General features: G+C 44.0%; 1 protein-coding gene across 1 annotated transcript in view; it reads left to right on the top strand.

The window, feature by feature from the left end:
- LOC310958671 (integrin beta-2-like) overlaps window positions 1–16,992 on the top strand; it is a 74,055-nt gene that overhangs the window by 22,877 nt on the left and 34,186 nt on the right. The window contains 4 exon segments of the mRNA XM_083929715.1: window positions 16,085–16,136; window positions 16,139–16,182; window positions 16,184–16,286; window positions 16,656–16,826. Of these exon segments, the coding sequence (XP_083785841.1) occupies window positions 16,085–16,136; window positions 16,139–16,182; window positions 16,184–16,286; window positions 16,656–16,826 (370 nt within the window).

Below are 16,992 nucleotides of genomic sequence, written 5' to 3' on the forward strand. Positions count from 1 at the left end.
TAACTTCAGTTTTTTCTGAGTTTAACATCAGAAAATCGCACGTCATCCAGCTTTTTATTTCCTTAATGCTCATTAAAGTTTAGATAACTGATCGGTTTCTTCTGGTTTGATCGACAAATACAATTGTGTATCATCAGCATAACAATGAAAATTTATGGAGTTCTTCCTTATAATATTTCCTAAGGGAAGCATATATAAGGTGAATAGAATTTTGTCTTCAAGCTTAAGTTTGCGACGAAGCCTTACGTTAAATACCAGTAGTCTATCCCCCACCTCCAGGATAGATGGAATCACCCGCTTATCAAAGCGGACCTTGTTCCTCTCCATGGATCGTGCAGCATTCCTTGCAGCAAGCTGATTTCTCTCCTGAAATCTTGATTCTAGACATATTGGCTGTGTGATGAGTCTGAAGTGGGGACAGTGGCAACCCAAATGCCAGATCTACCAAACATCAGCTCGTAGGGAGTAAACCCTGTTACTTTGTTGCTGGTGCAATTGCATGCATGCACTAAGAGCTTCACATACTCTTTCCACTTTGGCTTCTACTTGTGTTCAGACATCACCAGCATGCTCAGGACAGTCCGGTTAAGGCATTCCACAGGATTACCACAAGGGTTGTACGGTGTTATATGTGTCTTCTTAATGCCGGTAAGTTCACAGAGTTCTTTGATCAACCGGGATTCAAAGTTGCGACCTTGGTCTGCACAAAGACATTCTGGAATGTCATACTACACAATAAACTGTTCTGACAAGCACTTGGCTACAGTCTTTGCCTTTTGATTGGCCGTTACCATGGCCACATCAATCTTGGTGAAGTGATCCGTAAGAACCAGGATATCTTGTGTTGCTGGTGTCTGGTTTGAGTGACAGGAAATCCATACAAAACAGTTCCAATGGACGAGTGGTCCTGATGTTAACCAATGGAGCAGCCTTTTCAGGCAGGGCTTTCTGCTGAACACAACGCTCACAAGGTTGACGTTAGCCTCTACATCAGCAGCCATTCGAGGCCAGGTCTGTGTGAGATCGAGTGTCAGTTCAATCCCTAGAGATGACCCATGTCATTGTGAAGGAACGTCAAGACTGTTGGTCGTAGCTTTGTTGGCAACACCAGCTGAAATTAGACCTGCTCATCATCCTGTCTCCTCCGATACAAAACACCAACCTGGAGTCCCAAGGCAGTTCCACTCTCTGAGAAGATGAGCAACTACTGGAAGTGCCTCATTGTTGGGGGAGCTTTCTCCCCGGTCTCCAGCTGATGAATGACCTCTTGTATGCTGGGTCTGACCTCTGTTTGTCCTTGAGGTCCTGATGAGACAAAGATGAGATGACTGGCAGGCCATGTTGAGTCTCCGTAGCGTAGCCCACTAGTATGGCATCAGCAGAGGCTGAATCAAATGAGAGGTGGATTTGCACCTGACAACTCTGGCAGATGGCTTCCACCACGTCAGGTGCAACTTCCTCCAGATCACCAGGTTCAATAAGGTGTTGCTGAGTTAACTGGTGAATCAAGTCTGGTTAATTCTGGAACATCATCAAAGTAACTGCCATGTGGCCGGCGAGGTAGTGCATCGGCATCCATGTTCTGTTTGCCAGAACAATACTGCAACTTAAAGAGTATGTTGAAAGGGCAGCTAACCACTGGTGACTGGTAGCGTCCAACTTGGCTGTTGTGAGAATATATGCCAAAGGATTATTATCTGTGACAACAGTGAACATGGCTCCATACAAGTCATCATGGAACTTTTCTGTAACCGACCATTTAGATGCAAGGAACTCCAACTTATCCAGATACAGGAAATATTTCCTGCCACATGCCATCACACTGTACGATAACAGTTAAACTGTTCAGAACATTACAATCAGAAGCACCTTATGTTTTTTTTCTCACGATCTTTCCACTGCACCTTTTATTATTATATGTTTACATTTGCACTACAATCAGTCCGCTTATTTACACATTTTATTTTTAGGTATCTTCTATATTGTATTTTTATATTACTGCTTTGATGTGTGTGTGTGTGTGTGTGTGTGTGTGTGTGTGTGTGTGTGTGTGTGTGTGTGTGTGTGTGTGTGTGTGTGTGTGTGTGTGTGTGTGTGTGTGTGTGTGTGTAATGCTGCTGTTACACTGCAATTTCCCAGCTTGGGATCAATAAAGTATTTCTATTCTATTCTATTTTATTTGTGTGCTGGGTACCTGGTTTTGCTCATTGTCAGACCTTGGCTGGCGTAGGCTATCATTCTTAACCTCCCCTCCTGTTCCAGGTACAAAGCAGCACCTACCCCTGTAGTACTTGCATCAGTATGGAGGATATAGGACTGCTTCTGCAGGAGCAGAAGTGAGCTTTTTGATTAGTGCCTCAAATGCTTGCTGTCGCTCCTCAGTCCATCGTTTTCCAAACTGCATCTTGGGGTGGAAGATGTTTGCTTTGCTGGAGACAACTATTTTGGATTTCCGAGTGGCTGCATAACCTTAAGGGAGCTGGTTGAGCGGTTAGGCCAGGTTGGCGTAATTCCTGATGAAGCGTAGATAATATCCTGCAAATCCCTGAAAAGACCTCAATTCTTTCAGGTTAGTAGGAACTGGCCAGGAATTTTAGCCATTGAACTTTTCTGGGTCTGTCTCAATACCTTTCTCAGATACCACATGACCCAAGTATTGAGCAACGTTTGGAAGAATTTACACTTTACAGGATAAAGCTTGAGACCAAACTCCTTCAACCTGTGTAGAACTCTCAGTAGCCACCGTTGTTCCAGGGTGTCCGAGAATATGATCAGGTCATTGAGAAAAACAAGCACTTTCTTCAGGTTCAAATCACCTATGCGTTTTTCCATCAGATGTTGGAATGTTGCTGGGAGCATTCGTAATACCTTGCAGCATCCTGTTAAACTCCAAGAATCCGAGGGGTGTCACAAAAGCTGTCTTGGTCTTGTCCGCTTCATTCATTTCAAAATGGTAGTAGTCAGATTTTAAATCCAATACACTGAACCACAGAGTACCTGTCAATGCTGAAAATGACTCTTCCAGGTTGGGAAGGGCGTAGGCGTCTTTTATTATTTAGTCTGGAGACTTAACTTCCGGTAGTCAATACAAAGACAAACTTCATTGTTCTTCTTCTGAACAACACATCACGCAGAACAACAGGAACAGATCTAAGTGGCTGATCTTGAAGCGTTATCACACAGTTCACAACACAAAGGCAACCAGGCAGAGGGGTTTGCGGGGTGTACAACAATCACAATGTGGCCTTCAGAAGATGGTGGGATTTCAGCTGTGACATCCATGACAACCGTTTGACCAACAGGGATTGCCACAGGGGCTTGGTTGGCTAGTCTGACAACTCCCTTTGGGTTCTGCTGGTGACGTATTTGCAACAGCTTCAACTCTGACTCTGGCCGAACATCTGGAATGACAAGGCAAGGGTGGAGACAGTATACTCTGTATCCAGGAAACTTTGTGGAAAAGTTATGGCTGTTTCGATGTACCCAATGTATGGAACAGCTTGACCGGCTGTGCCTTCCACTTGGTGTGGTTGGATCGGTTGATCCAAGAAGGGCAGGTTGTAGTATGAGACTGGGATAGTAGTTACTTGTGATCCGGTGTCCAGGAGACATTGACACTATTGGCCAGCCATGTTCACAACGGCAGTACACCGCAAGCCAACTAGTCCATCAGGCAGGTGTGACACATACGAGGATGACTGGTTCAGCTCTGCACACTCCATAGTTTGGGACATTGTCTGTCCTCAATGGTGCCTGTTTGGCCCTTAACAGGAACCGCAGTTAGACTTAGACTTAGACTTCTCTTTATTCAACCTTTTGGATGACTCCCGCAAGGAAATTACGTTTCCAGCAGCTTACAAAAACACAAGGGAGGTATAAAAAATACAGTATAGGATAACCAATAAACTCTTGGCTAAATGAATACAGAAAGTATAAAAAAACGATAAACAGTAAGCAATAAACTCTTAGTCAAATATATATGAGGTAGATGTAAGAATACAGGTCAAATAAAATTCACAGAATGTTAAATCAGATAAGTTAAATGTAGAGGAATTGCATAAGATAAAAGATAAAGTATGTATGAATGTATATGACAGAAATGAGCAGTAAGATTAAATTATTGCACTTAAGTGGTGGATAAAGTAAAAAAAAGAAGATAAGTGTCCAGGTATGTAAGAGTAGATTATTAATTGCACAGTGAGTGGCTCCCACTCCTTCCCTTCTGTCCTCTTTATTTCCTCCTCCCCCCTGAGTGAGGTGTTGTAGAGGATGATGGCCCGAGGGACAAAGGAGTTCTTGAGCCTGCTGGTCCTACACTTGGGCAGGACCAGCCTTCCACTGAACAGGCTCCTCTGGTTGCACCACAGTGTAGAAGAGGACACTGGTGACCACAGACTGGTAAAACATCCACAGCAGTTTGCTGCAGATGTTGAAGGACCGCAGTCTCCTCAGGAAGCACAACCTGCTTCGTGTCTTCCTGTACAGGTGGCTGGTGTGTGTTGTCCAGTCCACTTTATGGTCCAGCCACAGCCTGAGGTATTTGTATGAGAACACAGCCTCCACCTCAGCTCCCTCTAGCAGGACTGGTCGGGGTCTTGGTCTAGATCTCCCAAAATCAATGACCAGCTCCTTCGTCTTGGAGGTGTTGAGCTGTAGGTGGTTAATGTGGCACCATAGAGCAAAGTCCCCCATCAGACTCCCATACTCCTCTCTGTCACCCCTGATACATCCCACAATGGCTGTGTCATCGGCTTACTTCTTTATGTGACACAGCTCCGAGTTGTAACTAGTGTTGTTTTGACAGCCTGTTTTACTTTTAGTTTTAGTCTAGTCTTTGTGTCAAGCTGTCATTTTAATTGCTGTTAGTTTTAGTCACGGTTATCTTCTTTTTAGTCTCGTCAAGTTTCAGTCGACTAAAAGTCTGAGCATTTTAGTCAGAATTGTCCATGATTATTTTCGTCTAGTTTAGTCCACGAAAACGTATGACATTTCAGTCTAGTTTTAGTCAAAGAAAATTGTATATTAGTCTCTTTTTAATAATGCAATTGCAATCAATATAATAAAAGTACCTAGTAGTATTGAAGAAACCAACATTTTCTTTTAGCCAAACCCATGCAAATATCTTTTGCTTACATGCATGTACGGGTCTAGAATATGTTATTTAAAGTCATGTTAAATCTTCAAGATGGCGCCGCGGATGGCTGCCCCGATTTGTTGGTGCGCTTTGTTTTGTCTTGTTTTGTTTGTAAACAGTGTTTTTTGTCTGGATTCACGGCTGTCTTTCACCAGAGAACCGCTCATGAACATTCGGGTAACAACTCCGCGGGATTTGTTTCCCGAATTTCTGGCTCCAACATCGGTTCTGGTGAACTTTTAGTCCAAGGTGCCCTCGCCTCTACAACTTTACGCCGTTGCAGGGGGAAACGAGCCGGTGCGCTCGTGCACCTTCGCCAGAGGGGAAGACGCACGCCGCTACATGGAATATTTCTCTCTAACGTGCGCTCACTGGGCAATAAAATGGACGAACTTCAGCTTCTGTTGAGGAGAGACAAGGACTTTAATTCATCCTCTGTTTTGTGCTTCACCGAGTCATGGCTGTGTGAGAACATCCCGGACCCTGCGCTACAGCTGGATGGATTCCAGCTTCACCGAGGGGACCGTGACACGCGGCTCTCTGGCAAAACAAAGGGTGGAGGTATTTGTTTCTACATCAACAGCGGCTGGTGCAACGACGTAACGGTGATACAGCGGCACTGTTCTCCCCTTACATTCCACATGTGGCCAACGTGCAGGACGCACAGCGCACGCTCGCCGACCAGATACTAGAAGTGGAGCAGACCAACCCTGACTCCTTAGTTATTGTCCTCAGGGATTTTAACAAAGGTAACCTCAGTCACGAATTGCCCAAATACAGACAGTTTATAAAATGTGCAACCAGGGAGGGGAACACTCTGGATCACTGTTACGCAACAGTCAGTAACGCCTATCACAACATCACCTGCGCTGGACTGGGACACTCTGACCACAACATGGTCCACCTGATTCCTGCCTACATACAAAGACTAAAACTCTCTAAACCTGTGGTGAGGACATCAAAGAAGTGGACCAGTGAAGCTGCAGAGGACTTAAAGGCGTGTCTGGACTGTACTGACTGGGTAGTTTTCAGGACTGCTTCCACCAGTCTGGATGAGTAAACAGAAGCTGTGACCTCATACATCAGCTTCTGTGAGGACTGCTGTGTACCAACACGCACCAGGGTGACTTATAACAATGACAAGCCCTGGTTCACACCCAGACTGCAACAGTTGAGGTCTGACAAGGAAAGGGCTTTCAAAAGTGGCAACAGAGCAGAGTACAAAGAGGCCAAGTACAGGTTTAGCAGGGCGGTGAGGGACGCTAAACAGCTGTACTCCAAGAAGCTACAACATCATTTCTCCTCTAACGACTCTGCCTCTGTCTGGAGGGGGCTCAGGCAGATCACCAACTACAAGCCAAGAGCCCCCCCTGCTGCTAATGATCAACGACTTGCCAAAAACCTCAACGACTTCTACTGTCGCTTTGAAGATCACCTGGACAGTACTCACACCACCCCCCACCACACTACCCACCAGCTCCAGCCCATCAGCCCTTCTCCCCCCACCACCACAATAGAGACTGTAAACCTCCTACCACCACAGCTGCCCCTCCCCACCCCCCTCCACCAACACCTCTGTCTGTCCTTGAGAGAGACGTTATCAGGCTCTTCAAGAGACAGAACCCCCGCAAAGCTGCTGGGCTAGATTCCATGTCGCCATCCTGCCTGAAGCCCTGTGCAGACCAGCTGTCTCCTCTGTTCACGGACATCTTCAACACCTCACTGGAGACATGCCGTGTGCCAGCTTGCTTCAAGGCCTCCACCATCATACCAGTCCCCAAAAAACCAGGACCCACTGGATTAAACGACTACAGACCTGTCGCCCTGACCTCTGTGGTCATGAAATCCTTTGAGCGCCTGGTTTTGTCCCACCTCAAATCCATCACAGACTCACTCCTGGACCCCCTGCAGTTTGCCTACAGAGCCAACAAGTCTGTAGACGATGCTGTTAACATGGCTACACACTTCATCCTCCAGCATCTAGACTCTGCAGGATCCTACGTCAGGATCCTGTTTGTGGACTTCAGCTCTGCATTCAACACAATCATCCCGGCTCGTCTGCAGGACAAGCTTTCTCAACTCAACGTGCCAGACTCCACCTGCAGGTGGATCACCGACTTTCTGACGGACAGGAAGCAGCATGTGAGGCTGGGAAGCCTCACCTCGGACTCCAGGACGATCAGCACCGGCTCTCCCCAGGGCTGTGTTCTTTCTCCCCTGCTCTTCTCCCTGTACACTAATAACTGCACCTCCAGTCACCAGTCCGTCAAGCTCCTTAAGTTCACGGATGACACCACCCTCATTGGACTCATCTCTGGTGGGGATGAGTCTGCCTACAGATGGGAGATCGACCAACCGGTGACTTGGTGCAGGGAGAACAACCTGGAGCTAAATGCTTCAAAAACAGTGGAGATGACTATAGACTTCAGGAAGAGCACAGCCCCACCCTCCCCCATCATCCTGTGTGACTCTCCAGTGGACACTGTGGAGTCCTTCCGCTTCCTGGGAACCATCATCTCCCAGGACCTCAGGTGGGAGCCAAACATCAGCTCCCTCATCAAGAAGATTCAGCAGAGGATGTACTTCCTGAGGCAGCTGAAGAAGTTCAATCTACCGCGGACAATGCTGGTCCATTTCTACACTGCCATCATCGAGTCCATCCTCACCTCCTCCTTCACCGCCTGGCACGCTGCTGCCTCTGCCAAGGACAGGTGCAGACTGCAGCGTATCATACGTTCTGCAAAAAAAAAGGTGATTGGCTGCAACCTTCCTTTCTGTCCCAGAACTCTACTCTTCAAGGACCCTGAGGAGAGCAGAGAAGATAGCTGCTGATCCCTCCCATCCTGGACACTATCTGTTTGAACCCCTCCCCTCTGGCCGGAGGCTGCGGTCCATCAGGACCAAAACCTCCCGCCACAAGAACAGTTTCTTCCCCTCTGCCATCAGGCTTTGGAATTCTGTTAAAGACACTTAACTGTCATTCGTTATATTAAGGTCATCTGGAACTCATACATTATATTAACGTACCCAAATCACAGGTATTATATAACCCCCCCCCCCCCCCCCCCGTTTTTCACTGGACACTTTAACTTGCACATTACTACCTGCACTGGTCATACAAATACAGTCACTTGTATTTCATGTATATAATTCAATGCCATATGTTTAATCTTGCTTGTGTTCATGTTTATATTTATGTGGGCACTGTCAAATCAAGTCAAATTCCTTGCAATGAAAAATGTCTGGCAATAAACCTGATTCTGATTCTGATTCTGATGTTGATGCCAAATTCAGTTCAGTATGATTGCTATGTGAATAACGAAACTATTGAAAGTATTTGGCCAACAAAGGATGCTTAGTGCACTTATAGAGTGAGTCAATCAGGTAGGAACTAAAAACCCACTTTACACTCTCACACGCGTTAACCCAGGTTACACTCTCTCACAAACAAATATACATACACGCGCTAGTCACACACATTTGTTCTCAGCTCGAGTGGCTAACCTCTAAATCTAGCATTAAAATCCGACACATTAACCGTAGCCTCATGAGTTGGCATGCGCATGAGCTTTCTAAAACAGAAAGTATCGTTACTTTATTGTCTTGACTTACCTAAATTTCATTATGGAATGCCCTTAGATTTCTCTTAGGATTCGTGGTGTTTTTTCCTGTGATATTGTGGCTGCATTTCTCCCCATCTTTTTCCACAACACTTTCAGTTTTCTTTTCCACGTCGATGTAATGAAAGTGTGTCCAAATGTCGTTTCTTCTTTTTCTCCCAAAGACAATTGGGGTCAGGCCGGCCATCGGCCCCTTTTCTCGGTGTCAGACTTTGTTTTCATTTTTCTTTCTTAGTTGGCATTAACGCTAACCCACAGCAGCTGCATCTTCTGAATCTAATAATGCCGTGTGTAGGGATTGAGGAAGTGACGTCGCCCAGACGCGACACACAGGAAACAGAAAAACTGAAAAATAATAATAATAACGTGACTAAACGAGACGAAACAACGTTATTTCGCCTTGTTTTGGTCAACGAAAATGAAGAGACATTTTAGCATAGTTTTTATTTTGTAAACCACATTTTGTCTAGTTTTTATTCGTCAACAACATTGTATTATATATTTAATTATAGTTATCGTCACATGACCAGAATTTACGTTCCATCTTCGTTGATGACAATATTTTGTCATAGTTTTCATTGACGAAAGCAACACTAGTTGTAACAGGGTGACGAGAAGAGGGGCCAGCACTGTGCCCTGAGGGGTTCCAGTGCTGCTGACCACAGTGTCAAACGTGGTGTCCTTCAGCCTGACGTACTGTGGCTTGTCAGTGAGGTAGTCTCTGACCCAGTCAACCAGATAGGGGTGTACTCCAATCCTTTTCCATTTGTCCTGAAGTATAGGGGGCTGGATGGTATTAAAGGCACTGGAGAAGTCATCCAAGAAGAGAATCCTCACTGTGCCACTTCCCTTATCTACCTGGGAGTGGACTCATGTAGAGGATGCAGCATGTAGAGGATGACATCCTCCACATCTAAATCTGGCTGGTACGCATACTGCAACCGCGGTCCTGGGCATGTTGTACCTGGGGTCTGAGGAAGCTGAGGAAGAGCCACTCCAACGTCTTCATCAGGTTTGAAGTGAATGCCACCAGTCGGAAGTCATTCAGCTCGCTTGGCCTGTTCTTCTTGGGAACCGGAGCGTTGCAGGATGTCTTCCACAGGTCTTCAGTAGTCTCGGACACACTTTGACTCGGTCTGTGGTGATGTGAGGCGGGGATTGTGTTGAGATGGAGGAGGATGGGGGTGAAGTTGTGGTTGGAGGGGGGGGGGTGTAGAGGGGAGAAGGAGAGATGGCTGCAGTGAGGGTGGGGGGGGGGGCAAGGGCTGGTTAAACCTGTTGAAGAAATCATTCAGCTTGTTCGCCCTTTCCATTGTCCCCCCTGTAGCTCTGGTCTTTGTATTGTATCCTCACACCTTCCCATACCTCCCTCATTTTGTTCTCCCTTAGCTTCTGCTCCACCTTTCTCCTGTAGCTGTCCATAGCTTTCCTCACATAGTGTTTAACCTCCTGCTGTGCTGCCTTCATGGCCTCCCTGTCCCTGCTCCTGAGGGCAGCCTTCTTCTTGTTGAGGACAGCCTTAATGTCCCGCTTTACCCATGGCTTGTTATTATGGTAACGGACAGTCTTGACAGGGGAGACCACGTCTGCGCAGAAGTTCAGGTACTCCGTCAGACAATGTGTCATCCCCTCTATGTCCTCACCGTGCGGGTTGATCAGCACATCCCAGACTGTGGTGTTGTAACAGTCTCTCAGGGCACTTTCCACCTCAGGGGACCACCTCCAAGTTGTCACAGTAAAGAGTAAAAAGTAGAAAGAAAGAGGTCAAAATAGGGTAAAAGAGCTCAAAACCGGGGAGCTACTGGAGAGGAAGCCGTCTCCTACAGCACCAGTGTGCTTTGTTAGTTTAAATGCTGAGTCCAATAAGGGGAAAGCCTGCATCTCTGCTGTCTTTCTGTAAATGCTTTTCTTTTTCTTGCGACAAGAGCTGGGTTGGGGGGGATTGTTGCACTGGAGTTTTATGTGATCATCTTCACCACAATGGAAACAGTAGCCAGGCTTTGGTCAAGAAGGCTAGTTTTGGGCTGATGGCATATCATTGGCTTACCAGTCTTTAGACCTCCATCTGATCTAGTGCTATTAGTGGCTTTTGGAACAGCAGGCTTTGTTTGACTTGCCTTGGCAGCAGTTAAAGTGGAAAACTGTAGTTGGATCTCAGCCAGCTGCTTTGTGAGTTGCTGGGTGATTGTGGTAATTGCAGAACACACACCTTTCTCTTCACTGTCGCTGACAGCATACTGGGGTTGTGCGCTGGCTTTTGGCTTGTTGGGGCCCAGATGCTGCTTCATCCTCAGCACTTTAGCAGCTTTGCCGTCTTCCTCAGTGCGAAGCAAGAGCAGCAACTCTGAGAATGAAGTTGGGTTCAACTTCCCCTGCTTGAGCTGCAGTTGAGCAATGAGAGCCATTTCAGCAGCCTCTGCAAAACTGATTGAGCAGATGCTGGCTGACCTCAGCCTCCAGGATCCCTTCCCGTTTATCAACCATCTTCAGTGCAACATGAAGTCTCTGAAGGTACACAGATTGTTTCTCTCCAGTATTTTGGAATTTGTCAATTCATTTTGCATAAAGTTCATCTCTGTCTTGCACTGCTCCATACGCAGAATCTACTGTTTTCAGATAGATGGCTGGTGATGTGTCAGGTTGGAGGTGCTTAACCATGCCAGCAGCAGGTGGCAGCAGACTTCTCCTTGAGCGGTGGCGATCAGAAACAGAAGGGTCTTGCAGATGCAGATCCACACCAGAGTGCCATGTGTCATAGTCGGTTTCATTCTGTGGCCGTGGCACCTTACCAGAGAAAGATCTGAGTCTCTGTGCCCAGTGGTGGAAGCCATTATCTTCATTCTTGACGATGTGCTCAATAGCATAGTGTTGTGCTTCTGGGGGATTGATCTCATGAGGAGCCATAGCGGGTGTAGCTGATCTAGGTCTGGCTCACGTTAGAAACTGTGGGCTCCTCCTTCCTGCTGGGAAAGGTGGTGGTGGGCAAAGTGAAGGTTGCAGCTGGTGGTGACGCCTAAGACACAGGAAGTGAAGAGACGGCGGAGACTTCTTCTCACCAGTAGGGAGGGGCTGCAGCCTAATGACAGAGTGACCAAGGTCAGACATTGCACTGGTTAAAACATCTGCAAAGTCCCTCCCCGTAAGCTTCGCAAGCTTGTCCAACTCCGGCAGGTAAGAATTAGTTGTCGCCTGCCCTACCTGTACAGAATATCGTCAAATCACAAATTTCATACGCTACCTTCGAGTCACCGTGTAGTGAGAGTAGGCTAAAATGCTTTGCAACACACTTACCGCAGCCCCAGAACTGAATTCTAAAACTGAGTGTTTGATTGAATGGGGAGTAGGGTTCATCTATTGTTACCATTTAGGAAATAGACCCATATTGTTTCAGAAAATCAATTACTTCTTCATCAGTTTCGGTATTTGTCATGCCTTCAAACATTACTGCATTAGGAACCTTAATCCCATCTTTATCAAAAATATCCATGATGAATGATTCTGATTGTCAAACAAAAAATAAATGTGTGTGTTCCAATACCTTACCAAAACCTCCTGGCTAGCTCATCAAATGATGTAGCATATGGTCATGAAAGCTGGTTTTCTCAGGAGGGTGGCTGGAGTCTCCCTTAGAAATAGGGTGAGAAGTTCAGCCATCCGTGAGGAACTCGGAGTAGAGCTGCTGCTCCTTTGCGTTGAAAGGAGCCAGTTGAGGTGGTTCGGGCATCTAGTAAGGATGCCCCCTGTTCCAGGCACGTCCAGCTTGGAGGAGGCCTCGGGGAAGACCCAGGACTAGGTGGAGAGATTATATTTGGCCTGGGAACGCCTCAGGATCCCCCAGTTAGAGCTGGTTAATGTGGCCCGGGAAAGGGAAGTTAGGGGTCCCCTGCTAAAGCTGCTGCCCCCGCGACCTGACCCCGGATAAGCAGTTGAAGATGAGATGAGATGAGATATATAAATGAACAGATTAAGTTAGGCTATGTAAAAAAGAAGATTTTAAATTCGACTCAAAAAGGAAATGGTGGAATGGAAACAACACACAGAGACAAAGTAGTTTGTTTAAATAGGCACCATGTATTAGAGAACAAATAAGGAAAACACAAAATTGCTATTAAATTAACTTTAAGAAAATATATAATTGTATTCAATTGAAAATAAATACTTAACTACTAGAGTTGGGGGAAAAAAGAAATGAAAATAACTCAAAAATTAACCCAATACCATGGGTTAATACCAGGGTTTGTACAGTTCAGCACTCGATGCTAAGTCCAATTGAGTCCATGTTGCCAGGGAATGTGACAGGGGGATGTGCTTTTGTGATAAGGAACAGAGGAGGAGATAGTATGTGGGAAGTGTGCGTTGCAAGGGTTCCTGGCTGACCCCAAGGAGCCTCCTACCCGACCCGGCAGGAGCAGAGTGAACTGGGGGGATCGCTGATCAGGTTTTCGGTCAAGACTCTTTGGTAGCTCACCACCACAATCAAATCCTCAGCATCATCTTCTTCATTGACACCTGGCCTACACAAAACAGGACCAGAGCAATAATAAATCCCATGTGTACACATCTCTATTATACTAATGTGGCAAAGTGTAACTACATTCAAATTAATACTAAATACTTAAGAAGTAAAGTGCATAAACAATTAATCAAAATCAATGCAGATACAGGCACCTTTTGTCAGCTCACCATAACAACCCTAATTATACATACATGCATAATTACACCATTTATCAACATTATCACAATCATCAACAGTCGGACTCGCCCCTGAAAGACTTAAGACTTGACTCAGACTCCAGATTTGAGACTTGTGCACAATCTTTTTATTGATGTACTTTTTGGAGCATTAACATCTGGAGCAGAATGTCATTCTCTCCCACAGAGATGTTTGAGAGAACATCACCTGCTGCTGCTGATGACAGGGGTGAAGTTAGCTCCGAGATGGCTATTCAGCGGCCCCACCCTGGTCCCAGCCTATCCACATATCCAACTAAAAGCTAACTTCACCCCAGTCTGCTGCTGCAGTTCCATTACCATTTGTCATATTGTTTGGCTTTAATGACTTCAGGCACAGCCCAAACAAAAGTATCACTGAAACTAATAACTGTTTTAAGCTCATTTATAATCTATCAACGTTATCTTGCTACTAATGTTAGCTTTGTGAGAGGTTAACTTTTAGATTGGTGTTTGTTAAATTACATATTCCTGAAAAGTGTTTTCTAACCGGTGCTAAACCGGCAGAAAACATGTTCATTATTAATGTCAGCTAAAGGCAAGTTTACGTTACAGGTTTATTGTAACCACATAATGTTAATGTTACTACGTTATTAACATTAACAATTACACTGCATTTGAGAGACCAGAGGAATTTTTATTTTTTTTAACAGGAAGAGCTCACTGACATTAAAAATCTCTTTTTTTCAGAGTGTCCTGGCCAAGACAACGTTTCTGACAAACACAATGAGCAGCCAATACATAATACATGACTATACTACAATAAAAAATATATCAAATAAGTGAAAACAGCAAATTTACATCAAAATCCACCACACAGTCAGATATATCTGCCTCCAAGTTATTTCAAACTTCTTTAATAGAATTCAATAGCAAAGAGCAGGACCTGGAGTTTCAGGTCTGTCTGTAATTAGTTCAAGTAAAGGGAGCAGCAGACCTTGTTTATTTACACTAGATTATAAGATATCTTTAGTTGGAACTTTGTGTAATTATATAATACGGTTGCACTTCAACTCTATATTATTACTTATTCAAACCATAAAAGGGTAGATTAGGACTTGCTGCTGCCCTCAGAGACTTGAGACTTGACTTCCCCTCAAATACTCCAGACTTGACTTGTACTTGCAAAAAGTGACTTGTGACCATGCTTGGAAATGCACAGTTGTCTTGCCCAGAGTCTTGCCAACACCGCCTGACCTTGGTCGGCACTTATTGGGGCCCTTGCTGCTTGCATCTTTAATTCACATTATTATGCGCCACAATATAAAATGTGGCATACAGTTTGTAAAAAAATGAAATTAACTTAAATAAAATTGAAAATTAGATTTTTTTGGAGCATATTAATCATTTGGATTAATCAATTAAATAGTCGATAATAGATTATAATACTTATTTAAAAAAAGACATTGGTGGCAGCCCTAAACTTTGTTACAACACAAATTTGATGTCTGTGAAGATCTTGGTACAGCATGGGCACGGACATAAAAACCTACAGTAACATTATACAGTATACACTCAGCTTTATTTAGTGTGTCCCACATCATACAGAATTACGTATAATCATGCCACTGAGGAGGAGGCAAAACAACCTGTAACCAGTGATGTTGAGGTATTCAATGCAGTGAGTCCCAGGGACATTCAGGGGATTCCCAATATATATAAATATATAAGTATATATATATATATATACTATTATATATATATATATATATATATATATATATATATATATCTGTGTATATATAGGTCATATATATATACTGTATATATATTTGATGTGTTAAACTCCCATTTGGTGTTATATGGTTTTAATTATGGTTATATACATATTAATGAAAATTAGACAAAATATTAAAAAAAAAATTGAAAATAAATTAAAATATTATACAAATGCCTGAGTTGCTTATAGATAACTCCAAAAGTTATCACTGAGTTACAACTCAGTACTAGAGACAGAAATATCTCTTCTCTCACCTGCCTCTCACCTGACTCTCAAGTGCACTGCATCCTGTGAAATATATATAAAAAATATTCCAATGTATATTGAGTGTATATATATATATATATATATAGTTGTGTGTGTGTGTGAGTGTGAGTGTGAGTGTGAGTGTGAGTGTGAGTGTGAGTGTGAGTGTGAGTGTGTGTGTGTGTGTGTGTGTGTGTGTGTGTGTGTGTGTGTGTGTGTGTGTGTGGTGTGCGCAACAATTGTAAATGTAATAGTTCAACTTTTTGGGAAATGTGCTTATTCTCTTTACTTCTGAGCTCAGAGGAGCAACTTCTAAAATGAGAACAGCTGGGCCAGCTTATAGGTCAGTCCACCTTAAGTGAGGCCTGGACAATAGTTGTTGCAACCTTTTGGGCTAACCCCCCTTCACACTAATGAGCAAGTGGCAATCTAGACAGAGGAACTTGGCTTGGGTCTTGAAGCGCTGTAACATTTATTCTACTCTCTCTCTCTCTCTCTCTCTCTCTCCTCTCTCTCTCTCTCTCTCTCTCTCTCTCTCTCTCTCTCTTCTTCTCTCTCTCTCTCTCTCTCTCTCTCTCTTCTCTCTCCTCTCTCTCTCTTCTCTCTCTCTCTCTCTCTCTTGCTCGCTCTCAGAATTTCACCAAAGCAGGAGAGCAGGAAGCAGTACGCTGTGACACCCAAGCTCAGTGATAGAAAGAGGATGCAAGATGGATGAAATCATCTCCCCAAAGAAACAACCTAACCATTGTCAAGAAAGATCCACTGTCTGTGTCATTCAACCAACAGGAGCCTGTCCAGCTGAGTCCACAGAAGATTAGTCTGAGACTGCGACCCGGTTAGTGGGATCAATTAATAGTTAATGCTGACCTTTAACAACTGAAGGAATGTATTGTTTGGTTTCCACATCAGAATAAAACTAATGAAGTGACCTGTTGGTTCCAGGGTCATTGTCTGGATTTGTCATTGGAATGTTTGCAATTTAAAAAATAGTCAGACATTTAAAAAAAAAATTACAATGTTTTCATGTATTTCAATATAGAATAGTATATAGTATTTAAAAATGACTGCTATGATTCATTAATTTTATCTAGCATGATTTTCCCACATAGAAAGTTTAAAAAAAAAAGAAGATGGGACTGGAAGCATTTCTGAACGGAATATGCATACATTAGCATTGTATCTTTTCTTTCTTTTGTGTTTACAGGGCTTCCTACTACATTCAGTGTTTCTTTTAAAAGAGTTCAAGGTTATCCAGTTGATCTCTACTACCTGATGGACCTGTCTAACTCTATGAAAGATGACTTGGAAAATGTCAAAGAACTGGGACAAGATCTTTTTGCAGCTTTGAATAAAATCACTGAACATGCTGAAATAGGTAATGAGACTGCAATCTTAATCCTGATTAATTGAATGATCTAAAATTCTTATATTTTTTATAACCCTTTAGAATACAGCCACAGCTTATAGTGCAATTATCTTTAACAAATCAAGTAGGTATTTTAAGTTTTTATAAATCTTAAGCATCAATTTAGTTATTGCTA

Source organism: Echiichthys vipera, assembly GCF_963691815.1.
Source record: "Echiichthys vipera genome assembly, chromosome: 2".
Lineage (NCBI taxonomy): Eukaryota > Metazoa > Chordata > Actinopteri > Perciformes > Trachinidae > Echiichthys > Echiichthys vipera.